The 27,310-nt window shown below is 40.1% G+C and overlaps 1 protein-coding gene across 3 annotated transcripts; it reads right to left on the reverse strand.

The window, feature by feature from the left end:
- Window positions 1-8: 8 nt before the first annotated feature.
- Window positions 9-27,310, reverse strand: rnf24 (ring finger protein 24). Of its 3 annotated transcripts, none has more exons than XM_010740952.3 (6): window positions 26,767-27,310; window positions 14,488-14,637; window positions 11,375-11,417; window positions 10,651-10,692; window positions 4,721-4,800; window positions 9-2,782 (listed from the first exon to the last, which is right to left on the reverse strand). In XM_010740952.3, the coding sequence occupies exons 2-6, from the start codon at window positions 14,628-14,630 to the stop codon at window positions 2,641-2,643; spliced, it is 450 nt and encodes a 149-aa protein (XP_010739254.1). In that variant the 5' UTR covers window positions 14,631-14,637; window positions 26,767-27,310; the 3' UTR covers window positions 9-2,640. The 3 variants fall into 3 exon arrangements, with proteins under 3 accessions (XP_010739254.1, XP_019110866.1, XP_027138184.1); XM_019255321.2 differs by lacking the exon at window positions 26,767-27,310 and adding an exon at window positions 17,543-17,763; XM_027282383.1 differs by lacking the exon at window positions 26,767-27,310 and adding an exon at window positions 17,480-17,763.

Here is a 27,310-nt window from a genome sequence, read left to right on the forward strand (position 1 = left end):
TTTGTTTGTAATAGTGGCAGTTTTTTGATCGAATAAGGCTTAACATGAACAAGAGCTGCTTTAAAATGTTAATAGCTGGTGGCAAAGTGCTGCTGAATTTTCAGAGGACTGGACCTTGTTCAGGGCTTGGAACAGCTGACTAAAACGCTCCCCTGCTTTTGACATTTTCACCTTGCTGCATTGCTCTGACCTAACCACAAAGGTCATACCTGTGGGGTGTGGGCAGACATTCAACAGAGATGACAACGTTCAAAGCACAGAGGTCAGAGGAACAATGCGCTCCTGCCATAGAAGGTGAAATGCATTATCGCCCTTTTTAAACCATCTGTGTGTGTTCAGAACCTGCGCATGTCTGTCAATGTTTGGTCAAATTGGAGATATTTGTGTTGGATTTTGAGTCTACGGTGCTAGAACACACGGCAAAATAAGATTTAAATGTTGTCTAATGTCCTAAAAGAGGATACCATGTTTGATTTTTATCCTCTGCTCCTCTTTTGTTCACATTTCATCACGGATTGTGCCTTTAAAGATGACGCGATTGTATTTTGAAAAAGCGTATCGCAGGTAAAAGACATTCTCCAACTTATCTTAGTCCTTTTTTTTTTAAAGCCACCGTTTCAGATCAGCACATTTTACCCACAACACATTCGCTAAAAGCAGCTAACAACGGATGAGGACAAAAAAAAAAAAAAAGACCACAAAAGCCGGCAGGGCTCAGAGTTGCTGTATGTGTGGCACAAAACAAAAAGGCTCCCCGTACGTACAGAAAAGAGGGAGAGAGGCGAAAGCACCAGAATACTGCAGCCAAAAAGCACGACCTGTATGCGTGCGTGTGTGTGTGTGTGTGTGTGTGTGTGTGTGTGTGTGTGTGTGTGTGTGTATGAATGAAAACGCTGCTTCATTTACAACCTGCTGACCACAGACTCTCTGACAGACCAGGCCGTGGGGATGTGTGTGTGTGTGTGGTGAGGGGGGGATTTGGGATCGAGCCCTTCCCTGTGTGCACGTACAGTATGTGTGTGTGTGTGTGTGTGTGTGTGTTTTACAAAGTAGTGTGTATCCTGAGCAAAGGATATGCTGATGATATGCTGAGGGCAGTGATTCTGATGCAGGTGTGTCAGTCTGCTAACTCGTTCACTCTACGCAGCTGTACCAAGAAGTGATAATAAATAAAAAAATAAATAATCAACTGGGGTGGAAGCAAAAAAAAAACAAAACACAACTGTGTATGTAGCAGGAAAACGCCTGCCTCGTTCCTGATCTCATCCTAAATCGAATCAGCGATCGTTTTCTAAGCAGGATATGTGACGCTAGTTTAAGATAAATCAACAAGATTGTTGGAAATGTGTTTGCTCGTGAAGCAAGCCACCGTTAACATTCACACAGCTCAGGTTGAATTAAATAAAAAATGACGCAGCGGCAGAGCAAAATTCAACTGGAACATTTTTGTTACATTTTTGTCGATGTTTCGTCGAGTATTGCCTCATTTACTGGTGTTTGTCCTGTAAAAACAGCTCCATAAGATAAAGCACCAGCTCATACACGCTAATACTGGTTTGGATAATCACAGTAGTTGAATATTTCCTTTTTCGGTTGGAGAGGTTGTTCTGATAAACAAAAATCATGAGCAACGCCTGGGGTGACGGTATATATAATATACTGTATGCACAGTATGTGTATGACGTTACCCGGTAAACTCCTTTCATTAAAATATTATTTGTTCACCTTCCTGTTTGGACAGAATAAACAAATGATGATAACATAACAGTCACATTGTAATGAACGACAAACAGGTGACGAGGAACAAACTCGACAGGTTTAGTGTGAAAAATTCTGGGTTTTAACACATTCAAACTTTTCACATTTAGTCAGACACGAAGTCTCGAGGTTGCTTTGAGTTTAATTTCTTGTATGTGTGTGTGTGTGTGCAATTGGAACACAAAGCAAATGTCCAGATTTTCCTGACATACCAGCATAGGTATCGTTGTCCCTTTGAGATATATATTTATATATGTATTTGTTGTTGTTTAAAACTCAAAGTTTACCGATTAAAAATGAAAACCCATGTGGCTTTGTACTGTACATAAAAATAATAGTTAATGATAAAATATAAAAAACGACCTTGCTACTACGATCACAAGCAATTAAGGTTCGACTTCTCATAAAGTGCTTGTTAAAAAAAAAAAACAATTTATATTTTAGTGTATAATAGTTCTTGGCTTTTGTGTTTTGTTTTTCGTTTTTTTTCTCCTGGTCTTTAGCTGGTGTCCCCAGAAAAAGTGCTTTGGTTGTGAAAAAGTTAGCGACCACATCTTGGCCAAGAACGAAACTTCTTCTACATCAACTCGTCTTCATCGTCCGCAAAAAAGAAGAAGAAAAAAAAAACATGAAGAAAAAAAAAGATGATTATCAGTCATAACTGATATCAGCGATTCCTTTTGGTGAACCAATGCACGGATAAGAGAGAGGTGGAGATTCACTGTTTGTTTTTGTTTTTTTTATGAGTATCTGCGCAGTAACTCCAGTTTCTCCAGTCTGTCCACAGACTCATACCAACGTGTACCTGTACAGGTGAGAGTATGAGTGATGGGATGTGTGGCTGTAGTGTACTGTAAGAGAGAGGGGGGCGGTCTGAGTCCGCTACACCAGGTTCTCGATCCCGGGCAGTGGCTGCTGTATTGGCACAGGGGGCTCTGTGCTGCCGGCCTGCTGGGCGAGCTGCAGGACGGGCATGTTGCACAGCGGGCACACTTTCCTCACCTCCAACCACTTAATGAGGCACCTGAAGAAAAAAAAAAAAAAAGAAGAAGAAGTAGAGAGTGAGGTTTGTTAGGCTGCAGGATTTCCTTTGGATGTTTAGATTTTTCTTTCCAGCATGCAAACTTGTTTTTATAGCAGTCTGTTGTAAACGCCAAGAATCCAGGCCGACCACATCCTCTGTTTGCAAAACACAAACTTTTACAGCCACATTTCAATTGTGTTGGAGTTTGTTAATCAAAGATAAAACTTTGTGGTCAGTGTTACATAAGCTCCTATGAGCTGTCCGTCTGTGCCCTTCACCCGGGGCAGCAACAGCCCAGCTACAAACCTCTTCACCCACAGGAGTACTAAATCATGGAGGTTTGGAGGAAGCAGGTATTCGGGGTCAGAATGTTGTGGCCATACACGTACCACAGCTAAAAACGCTCCACTCACACGTTTTCTTCTGAACACTTACATTCTACGACCACACTAATGAACGTCAAACATCCTGCTGTGGTGCCAGCACTGTCAAGAGGTGTCAATCACTGACACAGAGGTGCTGTTTTATTACATTGCTCCCAACGGTTCTCTAATCTAGCAATGATTTAAATGTAGAGCTGAAACAAACAAACTGATAATAAAAAATGTTCTGACAATTGAAAGGTTTGAGATATTTTTGTCAAAACAAAATGATGTTTTGATTCCAGCTTTTTAGTATAAGAACCTTCTTTAAACCTGGATCTCAGCAGGCTACAACATTGTTTTGTTCTGTTCAGAAATGAAGAGTTTTGCCCGCCAGACTTTGTTAAGTTGCTCATATTACAACATATAACATTCTTCGTAGTTAATTCATTTTCTTTTTTGTCTGTTCATACGATCGTGAGTTTGCACGGGGTGTTTTATTTTGAAAACTGAGGGGATTACCTATCCTGTTTCTGTGTCTGACTTCCGGCCAGCTTGATCTGCTCTGTGCCGCTTGACGTGGCCGGTTGCAGCGCCCGGTGAAAATATTACATCCCATCTATTCTTTGTGGAGCAAAGCGGAGAACCGCTTCTGAGTCCCTGGACTATAGCGCAGACAGAACAAGTCAAGTCTGTTATACATATAATTAATATCTGACCTTAACCTGGGATTCTTTAGACTAAACGGTTGTTCCATTCATTGAAAAATTAATTGGAAATAAGGAGAACAATTGATAGTTTTGGCCCTACTTTAACTGTAGTTGTGTGTGAGTTCAAGTTAGGAAGTGTGAGCTCCTTGGGAAACTGTAATTTAGCTGTCGATGTTCATCAAATAAATGAAAGGAAACTGACACTTCAGGTTGCCGGCTGTAAAATGCAAAATGTGACATGAGCATTAAATCGATTTTTATTTATGAACATGTTTTTACCTTCAGTTTATTGAATTTTTTTTTCTGTCTATGAGAAGTCAGTGCGCTCTTCACGGCTGAATGTTTTTGGTTGCGGTTCGCATGGAATGTGTGTTTTCTCTGAAAAACAGCACTGCTTTCCATGCGCGCGCACACACACACACACTCTCTAAAAGGGGTGTTTATAGTGGTGACCACTCTTGCTGCAACTGGGGGAAGAAAGTAGGCCAGGGGAGGTGTCATGCTGATATAAACAACTCAGTACAAATGGTCAGGGCACAGGGGGGGCGTGTGGGGGTAAAGTTGGCTCGAGCAAATCCACCATGTCCTGTGTTTTTCTACCCTTCATACACACTTGGCTTCAGTTTTGTGTACAGAAATATATAATTATGAACTTTCTGTCGGGTCACTTCGCGCTCGACTTCAGTTTAGTCTGTGAAATGTTTTTACAGCTACTCACTGTGAGTTAAAATGAGTGAGGAGTAAGGACACATGAAAATCTTCTACTTTGTGAAGTAAATCTGGACTGATCCACGTTGCCCTTGACACTGTGTGTGCACTCGTGCGTGCGTGTGTGTCCGTGAAAGTCAACAAAACCTTATACTTACTTCCTATGAAAGGCATGTTTGCATGGACAAATCCCCAGCTCGTCTTTCTGTTTGAACTCCTCCAAGCACACCGCACATATCTGAAAGGAAGAGCGGCAGTTAGAGATATTTTCTAAAGGAGAGGACAATTTTTCTGATGAAGTCGAGGCAATGCAGCAACTTTGAATTTATTGCATGTTCTCAGGTTCTTTCGGTCCTAATCTGTTGAGTTGGTGGTTTGGGAAAAAACTATCCAAACAAAAGAGGTCGAGAACTCATGGAAAAAGACAACTTTGGCCAACATCTGTAAAGAATTTGACAAAAACAGAGCGGTAACTGACCGACTGTGTTCTGTTATGTAACTCTGACTTAACTCACACTGGGGACTTGGCGGCCAGAGGCTACTGCTGGTGGCAATGGGGTTTTTTTTTTCTTCTTTTCAACAAAAAAAAACTGCCACAGATCACTGTGATAGAGGCGATCTTTACATGTTCACCAGTTGTTTGTTACTAAACGCACCAAAGTCGAATTTTCTAACAGATTCTCGACATATGGATGCTTTTAAAAGGTGATAAAGCATTTCAACTTGTATGGGAGGAGAGCACTCTGAAACAACAGGGTTGTAACTGACCAGCTATGTCCTGTTACATAACGGACTCACACTGGGAATTTGTCAGTTGGCATCAAAGAACCAAAGAACTTTTACAAAGAAACAACTTATTTTTAGCTTTTGTTTCCAAGATCCGGAGCCAAATAAATGGACCCATGCCATGTTTTAATGGCTTTCCACCTCATGGTATTTTACCCGACTCTATGAGTCAATGATCTTAGTGCTGTTTCAGTTATAACAGATAGAACAGAGAATTGTCTAACTATACCTGCCCCTTGCTGGTGTATTTTAAGGGTCACTGAGGCAGTCCTGAAGGACAGGATGGAGTTGTTCGTCTGTTTGTTTGACACACGTGTACTCGCCGATCAACAGGCGTCTTACCAACATAGGTCACGACCTGCCAGCAAGTATTAGCTATTTGGACATGGTTACTCACAGTGAGTCTAGAGTAAAAATGTGGAAGGGAAACTTTTCTAAGTTGCCAAATTGTCAAATTTACTTTTTGTCAACTTATTGAGTCATTTTCTTTCAAATGAATGATGGTTCATTCTTGTTCATTCTTGTCCTTCTTCGAATACATGACGAACATGATTTGCATGTGCAATTGAGTGCATTCTAGGTATTCCCATGTTTTTCCCAGTCACAATCGATAATTACCGACCACAGGCAAGGGCTGACATAAATCGACTGATAAATCAAGACACCGCAGTCTTCAAACTCGGCTCTACAGATCTTCACATAGATCTGGTATTGACACTGGAGACGCTTGGCTTAATCTTCCTGTTCAATTTTCAAAAGACAGGCCGGGTAACCGGGAAAAACTAGCCAGGGCACTAACCTTTCTTTGTCTACTCCCTCAGTAGCCATACAGGAGATCATTATATCTATCCCTGCAGTGGCGAATCCGCAAACCTCCCGAAGGACCACACCCCACACACACAAAGTGCTATGTGAACACAATAGCTACTATACATCGGGGGCGCCAAATATTTACATAGCTGTTGCCATGGAGACAACTTGCTCAGTTCAAAACATCATTAATCAGTTCACTGCAGAAGTCTGTACTTTCTGTTTGCTCTTGCACAAACAGCCATCTCCTTATTGACATTGCATATTGTCTCTAACAAACAACAATAAGTCAAGAATAATATATGTTTCAAGAGGTCCTGTTAACCGTAGTGTAGTGCAGTCACTCCATGGTGGTGCTAGTTGAAAAGACAAGATGATAATTGGTGAGTCTTATGATAGTACCTGACAAGTAGTGAAAAAGGAAGTGATAATGGACAGGGTGTGGGCTGCTTCTAGAAAATCTTGACAACAAGCAAGCAGTACCACCTGCTTAGTCGTTTATCCCGGGAGTAATGTGAAAGTGATCCTTGTCAATTAACCAGTGACACCTACTGACTGGGGTGGCTGCACAGTGGGGGTGAAACTCGCTGCTGGCCAGTGAAAAGCAGCGACTCACAACGTAGGTAGCACATGGCTGACCGCACCCTCTTTAGAGGCAAGCAAGGACAGGGGACGACAGTGTTTAACAGTGCCTAACTGGACATTTCAAGTTGTGAGAAGATGAGCAAATATCTGCAAAAATGGTAGAAGTCGACACAGCTTTCATAAAACAGGGTTTTTTATTTGGCACACTGTTCTTTTGGCTGTCTAACTCTGAATTACTCCTTTAGCCACACAGATTCTCTTTTACTGGGTTCGACTTTATGGGGGGTGGATGTACACGGAAGGATGAAAAGAACAGCACGGGGGCTCTTGGCTCCCTCTCTCCTGATGATTTTTGGACAGTGAACAAGCCTCTGTTAAGATGTCTGCTTTGTTCTCTTTATTTGTGGATTGATCAATGTTTTCGTTCTTTTCAGTGCCTTGTCTATGGTGTCACACTCACAGTTGGGATCTGGCACACTTTGCCAACTTTTGACAGAACCCCTTTCTACCCATTAAGCGAATAAACCCAGTCAGCTTTAGTTGCAAATTCCATGCAAAACACATGGGCTTAATTCTGTGGAAAACAACATTACCAGATCATGGATTTGATCAGACAAAAACACCTGTCAACACTGATATTTTTCAAGAATTCTAGTTCTACTTGCTGAACAAATACTGACCATAGATAAATGACAAAATAACATGCAATATAACTTGATCCAAGAGAGCTACATGGTGGGACTAAAATAGAAGTTAGTGAAAAGAAGAGAAGAACTGAGACTCGGAATAATCCTCAAAAGCAATTTGTGGCCAAGAATAGGCACTAGTTAAGTTAAGTGGGCATACAGACCAACAGGCCTTCTCTTTTTGGATCTCTGATGATGAGGACATGTTGCCCTTCTTTTCTTATCTTTAGTAATACTTCTGTTACTATTTTCACCCGTGCCATTCTCTAGGTTTACAAATATATTTAACCAAGTTCAGATCTGCAGCTACTTTCTTCCATATTTGTCTTTCCATGGATTTTGTAAACATTTGCTCCTAGAATAATCTAGACTTCGATCTACTACAATCTCCATAATAAAAGCACAATGCTCTTCACACAAAATCATATTCGCTCTAACACAAACAATTGAGGAAAACCACTTATTAGTGACAGGACTGACACTAGCAAGATACATGACATATTGGAGATGTTACAGGAGCATGGCTGCATTCATCTTAAAAATAGTTTATGCTGCTACTGTACAGGACTATTACAGGATATTTTGTGCAATACGTCACTCCTCTTTCTCTCAATCCTCAATTTTCATGTATTTTAAATAGTGTATAGTAGTTCTCCAATACAACCTTTTCACATGTATTCAGTGTATAGTACACCTACAGATAGTTGTACATTCTATATTTTTATTCCACTGTGTTATATTTTACGTCACTCCTTTAGTTTTTTACTTAATTGTATTTATTTATTTGATTTCTTTATCTTTTCTCTTTTTTTTTATGTCTAGCAGCTGATCTGTTTTTAACGTCACACATTTCATCGTACTGCTGACTCACTGTTGCGTCAAACCTGAAAACTGATACTAGACTTTTACGCAGAAATTAAATATAAATTCTTCTCAAATCATGACTGATGAGACTGAAAATAAATATCTGGAGTAGTCACTAATGTCAATACCCAGCAGAGATATGGCTGTCACCCATATTCTAAGCATATGCCTTTAATCTAATCTAAAACCAAAAACCATGTCAACGTGGATACAGCATGTCAACGTGGATACAGTTAACAAAACGTCAGTTACACCGAATCTTATAGTGTTAAGTTAAGATAATATGTAATCGTTAAAATGACCTCATACAGATATAAAAAAATAGAACAACAGGTTACAAGCCTTCCCGGTATTCTTGTGAAAACACAATGATGAAATAACCTAATCAGAGAACACTACAGCAAGGCCACTGCAGGAAACTTCACTCCTACATGACTCCCATCATCCTCTCTCAATATACATAACCTGTTCCTAATCAGTTAAGTATAATTCTATGCTTCGTGTACAGCATTAGAATGAGGACTGCACAAATAACTGAAGAAAAGTGTGGTTAATTGCAGGTTTATTAATCACATCTTGAGTGTGTTTATCGTATAATTATCGGCACTCTTTAAGGTGGTTTCGTCTATTTTTCTTTTCCTTAGAAAGATTTCTGCTGTTTTTCAAACCTTTCTACAGACAGACACACAAGTGTGACTGTAATAGATACTTAAATAATGTGTACTTTGTTTTCGTTTGTAATCACTTCATTACAGAGTTTTCTTTTCTCCACATTTTGGTTCTTTTCGGAGCTTGCTCGTTTGAAACAATTCCCACTGCTAAATTTGCACATTTGAAGCTCTCTTTCATTCTCCCTCTACTACAGAGGTTAGTCCCAAAAGCTGATTACAACATTTGTTTTTGCTGCCTTAGTAAAACAGACACTAATTACACACAGACTGTGAGCGCAAATTGAATGAAAGGCGCCACGGCCTCGCCCACAGAACATCACAATCAGTCTAGCACTACTGTCCTCCTATAAACAATAGGTTTTAGTTGGTTATTAGAGGGTTGCACATGCTGACTATGAACACATGTATACATTTGTGTCAAATGACAAGCTCAGTACCATACAGCAGCGCTGTCTATACATATTGTATGACATGAATTCTTTACCTAAGGCTATTTTTACACACCACATATGGGACAGTCAAATAGGGATAGCGGTCAAAGTCATGCTACAAGAAAGATACGCATCAAACAAACTTGAACACGACTTGATGAGTAAGCTGATCTCACGTCAGCGCTCCTTTTCTAAAATACTTCTTTAAAATGCTCAGATTGAATCACTGCAGCTCAGCCAATACCTCTCCAGGGTGATCATTCGGCGTGGGAGCCTTTAAAACTGGGTCATCCACCCAGGCTAGCACGTGTGTGTGTGTGTGTGTTATTGTCCTTAAACAAATACAGCTTGGTTATTCTGTCACAGTTTTAACTCACATGACACACTTCTGGTGCTTTCTCTCCGTTTCTAATAACATAAACAATAAAAGTCAGAGGCCTGATTAAACAGTGGGAAATTCCAACACTGATGACAAGAAACGGTGTTTAGCCCCCGTGTCAGAGGACACATGAAGATGCTATTGTTTCATTTCATTTGCACTCTGGTGTTAAAGCCGCCGCGTTCCTGGCTGGGGGACTACCATTTTTCCCCACCACAAAGCCGCTGCTACCGCATTACGCAAACCACTGTTTGTAATTTTCCATACAGCATAACATGATGACACTCAAGAGAGCAGTCACGACCACAGGATGCATGACAGTGTGTCAAGACAGATAAATTGAATGTGAAATAACAATATGTACTGTACATCATCCCTGTTGCCAAACACTCGGAAAATACCCAGAAAACTCCCAAAAACAGAAGCACAGACTGAACCCAGGACGTGCTCGATGCAAACAATACCACATGTCTTAAAGTGCGCGGTCATATGCCACATTACTGACAGGAATTTGTAACATTTGAAACCATTTATTGTCCGTTTGTGCTCATAATGATGAGCATGAGCTACGGCACTTCATTTTAAATCAATAGAGGGCAAAGTGCACCATGTGTTCCCATGTGGCTACACAACCGAGAAGAAGGGGCTTCCAACTAAATGGAAGACATTGTTGCAGGAGCATTGTTACAACTTACAAATGCAAATGAATAAACATGTAGCACATTAGTCCAAATTAGCTGATATAACAGTACAGTGTGTTCTTACCAGGCTACATTACAAAATGTTCTATCCGCGAGATAGTCCGAGACGTTTTAAGAGAGCAATGTTTGTGTGTCGTCGACTGATAATAACAGAACAAAGAGGATGAGTGCTTACCTCATGCAAATTTAGCTCTTTGACTTTTTCCTTCTGAATGACCTGAGAGGCATAATAAGAAACAGGGGGAGAGATTACGGTTAATCCAGCGCCTCTGGAAATACAATAAAAGACTTAATAATGATTGTGTGAGTGTGTGATAAAAGAGTCGACATTCAGCCTGAATGTGTGTCTCCTACATGAGCTCGCCTCTACATAAACCACAGAGAAGCTGGACAATGATTATTTTTAGCTGACAGGTGGTAAGATAGGTATGGAGACAAATTACAGAGTCACCATGGCATCTACTATGCCAGTGTGTGTGCGTGCGTGTGTTTGACTTGCATGCTGGTGTTAGATAACTGAGGGACATAACAGTGTTTACACCTTCCATCACACTCCCTCTCAGTAGTTTCGCAGGCTATAATTTGCTGACACACTCCGCCACAGGTAACTGTGAACCAGATCTTTCCGACTGAGCCACTTTCAGCTTAAGTGCAACTCATGATTTTTCAAAGTGCACTTGCAGCTTGCAAAAAAAAAAACAGCTTTAAATACTTTTAACATTGAGCAGCATTACCCTAGAAAATACCTGCAGCTACCGGAAGAGTCAGCAAATGACTCAACTGATATTTAAAGACCAGAGGGGATCTTCATGATTTACACGAGTACACATACCCTGATGCTTCAATTGATTTCAAATTTCTGAGCAGCGTGTGTGTGTGTGTGTCACTGGAGTGCTTACTTGTTTGTATGCATATAGCTCTTTGTGCGCCTGGTGCCGTAACCTGGGGAGACGTAAAGACAAAACAGCTTTTTGATTAGTGAGTGTTTTTTTTTTCCTAACTGACTGACTGTGTTAAAATAGAGACAAAGTATTCATACATCCTGGGTAGAAGAGAGAAAAATAAATGACAAACACGGATGCGATTTCCTTATTTAATACTTGCCTTCTGACGCCAGTCTATTCTAGCGAATCACTGAGGTACCCAGTGGGTGTTAGTATTAAAAAAAGCAACTCTCAGTTCATACAGAATATAATAATAATAATTACTGTATCTTAAAAAAAAAAAAGAGACAGCCAAACAAAGACAGAGACAGAGCAGTGCACATTCTTAATACAAATGTTGTTTATGGTCTGCTTGAGTGCACATCAGGTGAAACAATCATGTGATTAACTAATTAACCAAACACCTCACTGAATTCTGTTAAATATTTGTTTTGCTAAGTAATGCAATAGTGAGCCAAGTTAGATATTGACAGATCTTTTCAAGGTAAAGTGTTAAACTCACAATAGCACCCGAAAAAAACATTAACAGCATTACTGCAGGTTGTTGAGGCTTGCAGAACTCACCACAGATAAACCAATGTTTAAGTCTTAATAAACATTGCTCTTGCACATGAGTATAAAAACAAAACAAAAGAGAGCACTGGAGAGGAAAAGAGTCTACGAGAATAAAACACGTAAGTAAAAAAAAAGGGGGAAGGAAACGAGAGAGCAAAAGAGAGAGATAGGAGAAATTCATAGGTTTGTAAGATTTACCTCCATTACAAGTAACCTTAACCTCTCGCAGCAGAGTGAGAGGGATCTGTAAAACAAGCAGCACAGTCTAGGAGAAAAACTGACATTTTGAAAGAGGTCAGCAGGAAAAGGTGCAGATACTCCCAAGGGGGTAGGGGACAACTGGTCATGGGTGAGGGGGGTTGTGGGTGACTGATAGGGGGCTGTTCAATAGCCTTTGGGTGCAAAGTCAAAGTGGACAGGGAGAACAACCGGATGAAAAGTGGCGTCCAATTTGACCTTCCTCTTAAAGCTACCGTTATCATAATTTGACTGCAGTCAATGAGCAATATGTGAAATATGTGTGTCGGCCATCGTTATAGTCAATCGTGTCCAAATGGTTTGTGGTATGTCCCTTCACTGAACACTCATGAGCAAACAACATTGCAAATGCATAAACCTTTAGTTTCCAGTCCTTGCAATGTATACTGCATTGCATATTTCACATATGCGTGTGTGTGGACTAAAGACTCACTGATAGAGGTGGTTGAGTATTTCTGTGAGAGTCTGCCCTGTGTCAAGCTACGTGTAAATGTTTATCTTTGTTGGAGTGACGACCAATCACACGTCGGCTCTAATGTCAATTCTTTGGTCCCTTCATTGACCTGTCGGTGTAAACAAGAGCAATGACGCTTACTGCACACAAACCACAGGATTCCCTCTTTATGGCATGGTGGCCTTTAAGTCAGCTCTGGCCATAACAGATTGGTATATTCATCATCATGCATGATGGTGTATATAATTTAAGGGCCAGTCCTTTGGGAGACTGCATCTTTAGACGCCTTTTAATGGAGCCAAATCGCTCTTTTTTTGCCTTTAGTGACTAAACCCTGGCAATCTTTGCTTTCAGTAATGAATCATGGTACTGCATCAAAGTCATAAAAAAAGTGTCTCTTCACAAGTAAGATGAGTAATCGGAGGAACACATTAGTTGTTAACCTACTTACCATTTGCCCTGCAAGATAGGACAGGGCAGGTTGACGAGGAGTGAATTTTGAACTGCTGCTTCTCGCTGTCTCAGATGAAAAATGTTGGACATTATTTCTGTTCAAGTTTGTTGCTGTCGGGACAAAAATCCCCACAGCAACAGCAGCCAGGACTATTTGGTTACATCAGTGAGGGGCAAGAGAAAGACTAGTGACCACCTCCACTTTTACCTTATAAGAAATAAGAGCTAAATGCTTAAAAAGGGACCTTTAAGAAGATGAATAATAATGACTGCAAACGAGAGATTTAAACAGCCAAATAGCCAAAAAGTAAATTTAATTAACATAGGAATATGCAGACATTAAAGGAGCTTATGTGGGGTTTATATCTAGTTTCTTTGACGCCAAGTGCCATGATCACAGTAATGTAGACTAGCAGCTTTGGATCACTGCATTACTGTTTTTTTCTATAAATTCAATTTATAAATTCGCCAATTTCACTATCATAGCTACCTTCTCCAAACTGTGCTGTTGAAACATTTTTGCCCTTCTGTGAAATGAAGTATTAGCAAGATAAATACAAACAATTCCAAAAAAAATAAAAATTAAAAATAAAAAGGAATTCAGTTCAGCCTCAACTAAAAGCCTTTGTGACAAGTGTCATACAGTTTGTTCAATCGATATTTCATGTAGATTTTAAGCACGTAACAAGTTGAAGGTGCAGACATGTTACTATTATATAAGTTACTATTTGTATTTACCATTAGGAAACAGCTACAGTGAAGGAGTACATGAGGGCACTTTAGAACAAATAATTCATGAGCTAAAGTGACCTGAATCTACAAGGATGTGTTATGAGGACAGTTGCATAATGACAGTCTGGGAGAATTAACATTCAGCTTTTATTATGATATTTAAGTCTCACCTGGGTAGTGCTGCTGACAGTTTATATGTGCAAAGAGATACAGTACGTCTTTTCTGAACAAAGCTATGTGAACTGTAAAATCATATGTAAATTTATGATCTGTTTGTGTGCGCAGGAATGGAAAGGAACAACGATTATTGAATAATTTGAATGTGTAAAAACATTGAGAGACACGCACATCTGGAAGGCAGACATGTAAAACTACAGCCAGTGGTCAATGCGGTTATTTTTAAAGGATGAATAAATGTGAGATTTGAGCCTGAAAAATGTGTTTCACAGACTTCACCAGATTAATGACTTCCTGCACCCAGTAAACAGACAACGTTGCCTAACCAAAGAGAAACCCCTGTATGACACTTATTGCCACAAACCCACACAGCAAAGCAATATCAAACTAAAAATCTAAACTAAGCCAAATCCACAGTTAAAAGGTGTAGTGATCTTACCTGATTAAGTAGCAGCAGAAGAGGAGGCTGAGGATGAAGACAAAGATGGCTGTCCCAAACACTACAATGTAGATGTTAAGGGGAAGGTTCTGGAACCCTATATTTGGCATCCTGAAACTGTAGTGCGGGAAATCGGAGCTCATGGATAGTCTGCGTGGAGAGAGGCAAATGGAAAGGAGCACATGAGTGTTCATGCACTTTATGGACAGAAAACAATGGGCCAAAGTTGACACACCAAAATAGAACCAAACCCTGAAATGTGTTCCAGCATTACTGAAAGTAAAACTACTTATAAATGGGAACATATCATATATCACATATTTCCCTTTGATGAATGAATCAAAGGGAAACTGGAACTAATGATATGTTCCCATTTATACGTAGTTTTACTTTCAATATTGCTGGAACACATTTCAGGGTTTGGTTCTATTTTCTGTTTGTTTTGGTCACAGATCTCTGTTGACATTAGTGGAGGGTTAGCATCAATCTGAACTGTAGGCATAGGCAAATAGGCGATTGTGTAAAGTGGCGTTTCAGGTAAAGCGACACTATGCAAAACTGTGAGTCCACCCCAGGTCATGTGTGAGTGTTTGCGCCTCCTAATCTACAAGCGAAGACTTTTTAAATAGCAACATGTGAAGTATGATTAAATACAGACACATATTTTGGATCTGAACTGATGATCTTTTTCCAAAATCATCTCAGCCCTGTTTATCTTTGACTCACAGTTCCTCCAGACGCTAAAATATTTGAATTATTTCGCTCCAAGACTCTATTCATCATAGATCTAAGCTTTGTTTTGGCTGCTCCTGTCATGGCTCCTGGTGATACAGGCTGCTTCAGAAGAGGTAAAAAGGTGGTTTCCAGAAACACAGACACTGAAAACATCAGAGTAATTCCATAAAATGTCACAAAAATGTCCCTTTCCTAATTAATGAAGCAATGGCCATTCCTGCACAGCTGATTTATGAGTTCATTGTTGCTGAAATTGGTCAGATGCCCAAACATCTGCTAAATCTACACTGAGATAAACAACAGGTCAGTGGCGTAATAACAGCCGGGACACACTCGCTTGCTCGAGCAGTGTGAGGCTCACACGTCTGCGATGTCCCAACAGACTGCCACTCCTATGTTTCTACACTGAGTTTCACAAGAGTTGTTAACAAGTGTATGGATTCTGTTTTTCTCTTGTCTGCAACGTCATATTCTACAGATATACTTATTGAAGCTACAGTGGAAGTTGTATATGTTGCTACTTTGATGTCAGTATGACTGTAAACAAACAAACTGTTAACATGGGTGCCAAAATAAGAAGCAAGAGGTTCCAGGGACCTAAACATGCTGCATATGGAAGCAAGTGAGTGATAAAAGGCAACTCAGAAAACACACTGAGATATGAGAGATATGAGGGACAAGGGAGGATATTAAATTTCCATTTCCATGCTGTTACAGACAGCAGAAGTGCGTGGCCATCCAGAGAAAATAGATTCTTTTTTTTTTATTAATAGTTTTACCACAAAGGCTCCAACATTCGGCATTACATTGCACAAGCGTACTCTCTTCTTCTTTTCTTTAAAAAAGAAACTGATTCATAAAAGCCAGAGTGCACCAACAGGGACCTATTGGTCAAGTGCTCCTACTCAATATACCAAAGGGACATGACCAGACATGTCTACGCCCTCCAGAGAGGAGGAACAGAGAAGAGGAGGAGGAGGAGGAGAGGACAGGAATAAATTTAGCTCCTTTGGGAAGCCTGTCTTATGCCCCTCCCATTGGCTAACAGAGAGCTCCATTCCTCTACACTCCACAGGATAGTGGAAAGTTTTGTAGATTTTGCTGAAGCCCTGAACAATCCTCACCTTCTTATGACTACACCATATGTTTGTCACAGCGGTCCAAAAATTTTGTATTAAATAACTAAGTATTATTATGTTACTGCAGCCAGTATTGGCAGTCACGATGGGTGCCTCAATGCGAGGCCACTCGACAGTAAGGCACCTGGCTGCTGATATCAAAAGGGCTTGACAGGATTGGAACTTCAAGTTCTGCCTCTGACGTATGTTACAAGGTCTCACTATGACTTCAGTACAAATGACTGCCAACCCGGCAGGTCCAGTTCTTATATCACAAGTTGTCACACCGTATATCATAAGTTACGTAAGAGTCGCGGTGTGCAAACTGAGCGCACTGAAAGTATTTGTCGAGTTTGGCTGACGTGAGGGCCAAACAACTTGTCCTGAAAGACAGGATCCTCGTGACCCATGAGGTTCAAGCTGTTCAGACACATCTTTTGATGGAGCTTAGACAAGGCAAGGAGCTATTGTGCTAATTTATAGGCTAATAGGACTGTCATTATGTCATCCTGTCATTTATCCAACAGCTCCCATGATGAGAGAGAATTTCTGACATGGCCCACGGGAACACTTGTTTCACACCCACCACGTTGTGGATGAGGTGTGGAGAGTGGCACAGGAAATATATAGATGCTCAACTGTGAGTTAAAGTTAAATGCCCAAAAGCTGAGCTATTCTGGACAGAGATGAAATATCTCAGGCCCCGGAAGCTAGGTCCAAGTGCTGTGTTGTTATGAATTGTGCATGTGGCAAAGGCTAAGTGAGTCGTCATATTTTATACGAGCCATTTCAGTTGTTGATTTTTTCCAGAAAACTATCTAACTGTTGAAGGCATTTTAATCAGCTGTAGATAAATCATCCAATGACATCCGTCTTAATGAGAAACGGAAGCCTTTCTCTCCAAGCTGAAGCCCGGACAACCTCCCCTTTGCTTATCTGACCACACAAACACGCTGCCGAGCTGCATGCCTTTCATACAAACTACCAAGCACCTCTGGAGACACATGAAAACAACAGAGTGAACCTTAAGGACTATGGACTTTCGTCAACGTCACATATTTTAAATAACAATCCATGCAAGGCAACAAAAATACAAAATTCAATAGTTGAACTACTTTTCAGCACACTGCCGCATTTACCTTCATGCTCCTCTTCTCCAGCTACTTTTTTAAAAAAAGAACTAGTGGTGAGCATACACATACCCGATCTTCATGCTGAAGAGCAGAAAAGTCTGTACAGATCTATAACACAAGTCCCTGAAAAGCGACATAGCGTTGAGAACCTTGTCAGTGGGTTGCCTCCTTTGGATGATGGGCGTTCTATTTCCCCCCTTTAATAAAAGCTCCATGCCATGCTTCACTTCTCTGACTCCTTTTGGAGTAACCAAAGTAGTTCGAAGTACTTCTTTATAGAATAGCCACAACAACCTCCCCCCTGCTTATCTGAACACACAAGCGGGGCGACTTGATTCCCCTCACGCACAAATACGCCTGGGGAAATATGAGAACACATTGACAATCCATCCGGCATAGCAAATATTTAAGAACAGAGGCCTCCAGGGGGTAGATTTGGAATAGTTAGATATGCAGTATACTCTTCCAATTCAATTCAATCCCCAAAGATATTTAAAAAATGTTTTCTGTTTGACCTTTTAACCAATATCTCGTAACTTCCATGATCATCTTTCAGCTTCAGCTCCTGAGGTTACCAAAAGCTAATTCCTGTGTGTAAAATCAAATCTGCATTGAGATTTAACACCTTCAGTAAACCTGCCTTTCCACCTGCATGTTTCTAAAAGGTGGCGGACGTTGTTAATAGTGAAGACAACATCTAGGAATGTAAAGGCTCAGTGATCTTCTCCTTTTCATTAGCGCCAGACGACATATTTTCTACTCAAAGCAAAGCCATTTCCTTCTTGCCGAGCAATAAGGCACACACGAATGCTGACGTTCATTATGCATGGAAATTGTTTACATTTCTGAAGCTCAAAGGCCAGTCTGGGTTCCAGACTGAATCACTGCTCACATCTCACATTTGTTCAGTGAGTCAAATAGATATAGTGTTGTGCTAATGCACGGCTCTCCCCCTCCCATTGGGAGGAACAATTAAAGATTTAGAACATGTCGTCTTTCTCATTTGGACCTAAGCTGCATTCAATATGCAATTCAATGCAGCTTAGGCCCAATATCAGATTTAAAAGGTCCCATTTCAAGTAAGTCTTCTTCTCTTAGGTTGTTCCCTGCTCTGCGTACTCACCCTTACAGTATCAAGATTCGCTGACCTCAAATCTTGAGTTCATCAAGATCGAGAAATCCAACCCCCCAGTAAACAAGTCACAAAAACGCTTTTGGGCTGTCATATCATCAAACACGTGTCTGTTACAAAACAAGCCAAGATGAACTGACACCAAAGATAACTGAGAATGCATCCAGACATTTAGTGATACAGTACCTCAATCGTCCTTGAAGTAGCCTATCGTATTAACTACATAGCCAGGTGATTATTTTAAGGAAGAGAGAGCGCACTGAAGTTCCTTGGACAGCCAGTAGTGGCACTACAGCTTACTAAGGCAATTAATGATTGATGATCTCTCTATTTTTTCCCGTGGATTTTAACAAATCTTACAGTGTCAACAATGTAATTAAAAACTAATCATCGTGTCACACTATGTTCTAAACTCCCTCCTTAATGGTTCCTGTTACTAAATGGCTTCCTGTACATCTAAAAATACCCTGTTGCCACTCACCCTCTAAGAAACTGAAGGATGCGTTCAGGACAAAAGTCAAACTTGTACACTTCACTGGATATTCAACTAGCTGCGCAAAAAATGCAAACATACAGTGAGGCAGCGATGACAGAGCTATCTATTGCACAACAATGGAAGCAGAGATATAAAAAGGTAACAAATGCGTGTTATTGTGAACGCACCCCACAAAGAGGATAATCCTGCAAGAGACCTGACATCATTCAGAGTGCATGTGATGACTCTGCAACAAAGAGCGCCTTCTGGTTGGAAAGGGCAGATGTGATTTGCATCTGTTCTCCTCATCCCACCATTTCCGCCACCATCTGCCTCTCTTACTCATACGTTTTTACATGGCCTCACCCTCTTACATAACCAGCAGCAAGATCACACACGGCACATCACATCACATTCATGGGAAATGGGTGTAAGGGAGCAAATCACATGTATATTCTTAACTTGTGTTATATGAAAAGCTGTGAAAGAGCAAAAGAGGAGAGTGGAAGGAACTATCAACTAACTAATATTCTATACTTACATAAACCAAACTTCCAATATTTAGTAGTGAAAACACATACTTTTGTCAAATTAATCCAGCCTGTACTGACTCAGGAAATGTACATAATCGAGGCACAATTAAAGAAAAACATGAAAATATATGCTTCTATATTAAACATCAGGAAAGAAAGGTATTCACTTCACACATTCACTCATGACCACATAACCCAGCCTACAACCCACATGCAGTTCAAGTATGTATCTTCAAAGCCAATGAGTCATCACTCTTGAGTTTCGTTTTGACCTGTGCAAGCTAAAAAAAAAAAAAACAGTCCAACATGTGATTCAGAAAAATAAAGAGAGTCAAAGGAAAGCAAAGTGTTCATTTAGACCTATTTAACAACCACATATTGTCCATACCAAACAAAACATCTGACCTTCCAAGCTATGAAACCATTAACCAATTCTGGTTAGCCAGTAACCATTTAGCCAGACTAAAAGAGAAAATTCAACCTATCTGAATCATTCTGCAAACATCCCAGCGCATTACTTTAACAGCACAACCCATGATTATTCTTAAACATCTTAAACAAAGAGCCTTGCCATTTCTCCTTACTCAGCCATTATGTAACTAATGCATTACACAATGTGATGACTGTACAGCTTAAATAATTATTGCACCACTCCTTCACCCATCAACCTCCCCAGCTCTCTTCTATATGCTAATCATAATCAATAGTGGCTGCACCATTAGTAGACACATCACATGGACGAATGATGATCTTTGGACCTGTGATGTTTCATATATTTGCCATGTGACGAAATCAGCAGCTGCTGAGTCATATTCCCATTTTTACAAAGGAAACATTAATAGGTTTATTAAAGTATGCATTCTCCAAAATACCCTCTTTAAAATAGTTCTGTCATCTTAAATATCAAATTCCCTTCAAAAAGAACCCGAAAAACCTCAGGAGTTTTCTTATGATCAGACCACAACGTCACATTCACAAGATGCTGTCCAAATGAGAAGTGGAAATTTCCACTAGCAGCTACGGCCGACCAGAGATTTGCACATCTGAAACTTAATATGCCAAAGGGCAGCAACAAAACACCAGGGCCTCAGAGGCAGAGCAGGGGACGCTCCAAATGCCCACATTCATGATGATACACATTTTCAGCAATGTGTGGGGGAAGGTTATGGGGCACTGGCCATTCACATATCCAACCATCCATAATTGCTCCTAGTTAAAATGTTTTATGGCAAGAGTGGGTAGTTAAATCATCCTTTCAGCTAAAGGAGGAAAAACAGATCAGTCACAAAGCATACAAAGTGCAGGCCAAGGATACAGATGTCAGAAAGGGGGTTTTATAAACCTTTAAAAGAAGCTCCTTTCGATGTTTAAACTGTAAGACAAAGTCACTTCCTGAGTGGAATAAAGATGATGATATTAAAGATCACGCACACCATTACTTATGAAAGTATCCAACAGTGTTTCCATTTCAGGCCCTGAAATATGCATTATAAAAAAAAGCTTGTTTTTCCAAAGTTGGGCCAAGTTCTACAGTAAGTAGGTCGCTGTAACTATACTCCAGTTATGGAGATGTGGGAGACCCACGACTTGAGTGGAGCTGACAAGGTCAAACTAATGTCGGCTGCTCATAGAATTCCAATTACTGGATTTACATCTAATGTCGCTGTCATGTCCCGTCCAACACCTCCATATTCGCAAGCATGCGTCAAAGCTTGGCAGGCATGTCGTGATTTCTTTCCACAAAATGTATTCATTCATTTTTTTAGTGCAACAAATGGCCTCTTTTGTTGGGGTCGTTCACCACATCAATGTCTCATCACTCCATACATGCAATCTGACTTTAACGAGAATGAGATTTACAAAGTCATAGTGTCATAAAGTGTAAGTTACAGTCTCACTCATAAGTCACCGTAAATATAGTCAAAATCATATTATATAGTTAGAGCAACGTGTAGCTATCTATGCTACGCTGCTACCAAAAAGTGACTAACACTCCAATCTGTAGCTACCTTATAAAAGGGTTTATTATCCAGTTATAATGACATAAAATAAGAGCTTTAAGATTACTTTATATAGTTTGTATCAACAAAACTCCATCACAAGTTACCGTACATTTGCTCTCACATCTTAATTCCAAAAATGATTCAATTTAAAAACAGAAAATTAAGCTGCTCTTGACTTGTGAGGCGACGATACATGGATTTGTATGATGTATCAATTACCCATTTTCTATCTTTGTATTTTTGTGGCATATAATTAATCTCGGGAGTGGCGTCTGGTGTCGGAAAGAAAAGATGAACTGCAAGCAGCTCATTAAAAAAGACACAAAACATCTGAACAGAGTAGCATGAAATGGAGAATGTAAGGTAATTACCCATAAATGAGGAAAACGGCTGATTTAACAGGGGAAGAAGAAGAGGTTCAATCATCAACTAAAATCATCCAAATGGGAGCCAACTAAAAACATTTGCTGTGACCTCTTCTGTAGTCCCCCTCCTCCCTCCCTTGAAGCCCATCATACCAGAGTGGACCCTGATAGTAACACAAGCTGACACAAACAAGAGGAACTGACACACACAGCTGTCTCATTGCACTCTTGTCTCCCAGTAGTGGCACTTTCTTTCTGGAGGTTTTTTTTTTCTACTTTCAATGTTTCATATCACCCCGTTAACCGTCACCATTTGACTGTAACAGATTCACTATCGTTTGGACCCTGTTTTAATCTATTTTAGTGGCTTTTGTCGAGTACCCACACATGCAGACACCCCTTAAAACAAGAGCAGTGAGATATTTCATTTAAATAAATAACCTTATTTATCACTGGATAAGAGTTATATTCATATTGTAACACGCCTAATAATCCTATTTTCGCAGCTACCTCAGAAGTACTACCTACTTTGAAGAAACAGGACTCTTGGTCTGGAAAGTGCAGGGTCACAGTCACTATAAATAAAACCTGTTGTCATGTGACGGTGAGTAAGTCAAGCTGAAACATGAAAACAAGCTTAACCCAAAACAAGTCAAAGCAGTTCTCGGGGGTTATCAGCTACTGACCTGCAGGAAATAAACAAATGGAGCATACAAAGGTGTCGAGTTCAAATGCAGTAGAAAAATCTAATATATTTTATTGTATTTCCAACTTCGGTGATGCATCACTTAAGCAATCAATCTGAGAGATGTGCGTTTGGGTTGGCAAAGTGCCTTGTGCTTGAGGCAAAGAGCAAACGATTAAGCTTATGATTAGTCTACGAAACTAAAGAGTAACACAATAAATGAGCACATAATATCAGGATGTTAAGTTACTAAGTGCTCTGCATTAAGATAACACAGAAAAGGAGGGCACTTACTGATCAATATTCACTGCACATTGAGACTTTATGAACGACTCACAAACAAAACTGTCCCACACTCTTTGACAAACACAAATGATGCATGTATCCATGAAATCACAATTTATAGACACAATCTAGGGCTTACGTTTTCAATTTCACTTTAAATATGCCAACTTTGTCTTGGTCGGTTTGTTTTATTCAATCCAGCTGAATAAAGGATGCCACCCAATGTCAAACCACGTTACAGTTTAAGTTACTTTGCAGTTACTTTTTTTTGGATTTACCTTTAAGTTGAGATGATTACTGTACATGCTAAACAATGAACATTTAAGACTGGCATACTAACTAGACAAACCATATTTTCTTACTACTAGTATTACGGCTACTTCAATAAGTTACATGTATCTTCCAATAAGAGAAGTAAGTTGCAGTACTGTGTTAGATAGAAAAAAGTCCCATTAGGTTCTTTCCCGCTCTTACTAATTGGACTTATTGTACTTTCATTAGGCTATATGTGAGCACTGCATGTACTGAAGGAGGTCTCTTGATCACCCACATCAGCATCTTTTCCAGTCTCAAAAAAAACTGTATTTGGAATGTGTTGGACCAGTTGTACATGTTTTAAAAAGGAGACACTGGTCTGCCTTAAATCTGTTATGTAATGTGCTATTTGACCATTTAACCTTTGGCCTCAGTGAGAGGAACGAGTGCCCTCCAGTGTGTTCTTTACAGTTCATGTCCAGAAGTGCTCATTTCCTATTAACTGGGAAATTACACAACTGGTATTAAAGTTCCAGTGTATACGTTCCAGTATTTACGTGGGCTCTGTTTACGTAACACGGCATGTATAATGACCAGTAAATAAGGACTGTTGTGTTTTTGTTACCTTCATGGATGTATTATAGAACCAGGATAAGCCAATAGCCACTCTGGGTGTGTAAACCCAATAGTAAATCCGGAAGCTATAATAGTTTTAGTGTATGCACCAGGCAAGTAATTCTCATTGGACATACAAGGCACCATCTTTAGGGATGGTTTCTGTAATACATCCATTAGGATTAGGTTAGGTTTGGTTTCCGGTTTTGCCGGTCCGGTCCAGTGTACAAGCTTGGACCGACAACTGTCATCAGCAAATTAAAAAGAGACAAGCAGCAGTGGACATTGGCTTTGATACATTCAGCTCTGTCTGCATCGCGGCTGAGAAGGCAATGGTGCAGAGTAAGCAGTGTCTTCAGTGAAGGTCACTTAACAGTTTGTGAAATACATTGCTGCAGGTGAAGATGAGTTATTCTTATAATAATATTGTCATTTCAGTTTGCCTTCAGAAACTAAAATATTATCCGGCTCAACCTCTAGGAAAGTAACAATCCTAAATGATCTACTAATATTATTACATAGATAGTCCATGTAATATCAAACAGCTGTGAAAACAGATCCCTGACACTTCTTTGGCAGCACAAAGCAACAAAAGCTGTAGATGATGTATTATTGTGTACTGTGTATACATGTGTTTGCAGAGAGCCTTACAACTGTAAAATGATACCTGCAGATCATATTTGGTAAGCAGAATATTACTAGAGGGCATTGCAATGTTTAAACACTCCAGCTCAATATCAGGTGAGTTCTCACATTGCCAAGCATCTCTGATCTCTACCAATACTACTCAAATTAAGCCACTGGGAATTGGATATTACATTTTAAAGGATGGCATTCAGCCACATAAAGTGAACTCTGGTAACCCACATAAAGGAGCTGTAAAAATAAAGCTTCCTCGCTTGATTTGCTTATAAAGCTCAGTAAAGTAAGAGGATCTACGGGTCAATTGTTCCTCGGTTTTGGACAAGGGGTACAGTCATGTGTACGGCAAAGTCAATGGTATCACTGTGAGAGGTCAGTTCACAGGCAGTTTATCAAATCTGAACTTTCGGTGCAGGGTCGTACCCGTTCAAATAACATGAATTCAAGTCAATGGGAAGGAAGAAATAAATAGTTCAACATACACATCCATGTCTTGTATTCTCTCCATAGATGCTAGAAAGATAGTTTTGATGATTATTCGACACTGCAGAAATACATGAATGAACACGTGTTCTGCATGCTTCAATAAAAAAAATAGTACTTTTTATCTGAAAGAGCATTTTCTCATTGATTTAACCTCTGTCCGACTCCTGAACAAGGTGTACAGACATCGTATCACCCTCAAAAGGTCAGTGCACAGAAAGTTTAACAAACTGACAAGAGTCAACCTCTTTTTATCCAAAAAAATAATAATATATATATATAAATTTGCTGATGTAAAGAGGGATGCATGCTTCAAACACACCCATGCATGCGTTTCTTCTATACAGGGTTCCCACACCTTCTTCATGAACAAATTCAAGCACTTTTCAAGCACCTTCAAGCATCAGTTTTTCCATTTTTCCAGCACCTTTAAATAGGTAGCCTACTAGTTGTGTTTGCCATGATGGGAAGCGCAGCGGTGCCACTGTATGGCATAATAATATGGGTCTAATTAGCATTATTTCATATGGTGGTAGATTGACTGTTTTGATTTTTAACTAATTGTGAATTGGCTTGTATTTGTCAGCTTGTGAGCGGTGTATTTCTCGGCAGAACACCAAGCGAGTATGATAACTGAGTTCTGCATGTAAAGGCATCGGATCAAGCGCGTAGCCGCTTAGGAAACATTTTTTGTTTTCTCTTGGTTTATTGAGATAGACATCACACAAATTTCAAGCATTTTCAAGCACTTCATAAAAAAATTCAAGCATTTTCACAACCTTGAAAACACTGAATTGAAATTCAAGCATTTTCAAGGAATTCAAGCACCCGTGGGAACCCTGTTATTAATTTAACCTCTGTCCTGAACAAGGTGTACAGACACGGTATCACCCTCAAAAGGTCAGTGCACAGAAAGTTTAACAAACTGACAAGAGTCAACCTCCTTTTATCCCAAAACAATAATATATCTCTATATATATATAATATATATATATATATATTATATATATATATATATATATATCTATATATATATATCTATATCTTCTATATATATATAAATATAAATGTGCTGATGTAAAGAGGGATGCATGCTTCAAACACACTCATGCATGCATAGACTATTAGCAGTCAAGTGACCATAGGTACACACATCCATACTCAAACTGCAGCCAGGCATACCCACGGAGCATTGGCGTGTTTTTAAAGCTCAGGCGTGTGTGTTACAGCCCACACAATGATGTCAGTGTTGACGGAAACACACACACACACATACACAGAGAGAGAAAAGCCCTACTTGTTTCCTACCTACCATGCATTTTTCATCACTGTCTGGATATAACAGTTTGTTTAGGTGCATGTCACCGTGAAGCACTGACATGAGCGACTGACATCATTAAATCTGACTATTATAAGAGCTAACCTGGCTTGTTTTCACACACAACAACAATAACGTGTTGTACATCTTTACACGGTCGTTAATCGGTTTGTTTTTGTAGTTCATGACAGGATAACTGGGCGTAGGCTGGGCTAGCTGACTAGCAGCGTTAACGGCTAACCGTAGCTACAACTGACATAGCGTTACTTAACGTCAGCGCAGCCTATACAGTCCCAGATAAAGTGACAACAACAACAAGAAAAAAACACACATTAACACTTTCCCTTTTTAAAAAAATAAAAAATATGTCGGTATATAATCGCTCACACGCTGCTAAATCAGTTATTAAAACATAAATTTGACTGGTAATGAACTGGAAATGTGACCAACTGCCAGGTTCGGAACGTTTAACGGTTAGAGAGAGAGAGGACCGTGAACTCACCAGCGGTTCCCTCCCTCAGCCTCGGTCCTTGTCTGTGTTTCTCCTCTTTCTTCTCTTTCTTCTTGTTGTTGTTGTGTATTATTTCTTCACACAACAAAGGCAACAAAAGCGCAAACACACAAAAAAATCTACCTTTATCTTAACATAACCGAAGCACCGCTGCAGGGCGACCTCATCACACGAGCCCACCCACCCCCTCTCTACTCTACTCGTATGCCGAGGATGTTGACGATGGTGGCGGGTTTGTGGTTAACGGGAATCTCGGTTAATGTTGACAGGGATGGGGGTTCCCTCTCTCTCTCTCTTTCTCTCTTTCTCTTTCTCTTTCTCTCTCGTCGTGATTTCCCCCCTTTCTCCAAAATTATTCTGCACGGCTCGCACGTAAAACGGTCTTTTAAGCCCACTACCACAACCACCACCACCACTACTACTAGATCCCACCTCCTCCTCCCTGTCGGCTCAGCGCACACAGACCGATGCCTTTAGTGTTGCTGGAGGTTTTCAGGACAGCGTGTACGAGGGGAGTGATGCTGAGAGTGAGAGA

This window comes from Larimichthys crocea, chromosome X, assembly GCF_000972845.2.
Source record: "Larimichthys crocea isolate SSNF chromosome X, L_crocea_2.0, whole genome shotgun sequence".
Classification (NCBI taxonomy): domain Eukaryota; kingdom Metazoa; phylum Chordata; class Actinopteri; family Sciaenidae; genus Larimichthys; species Larimichthys crocea.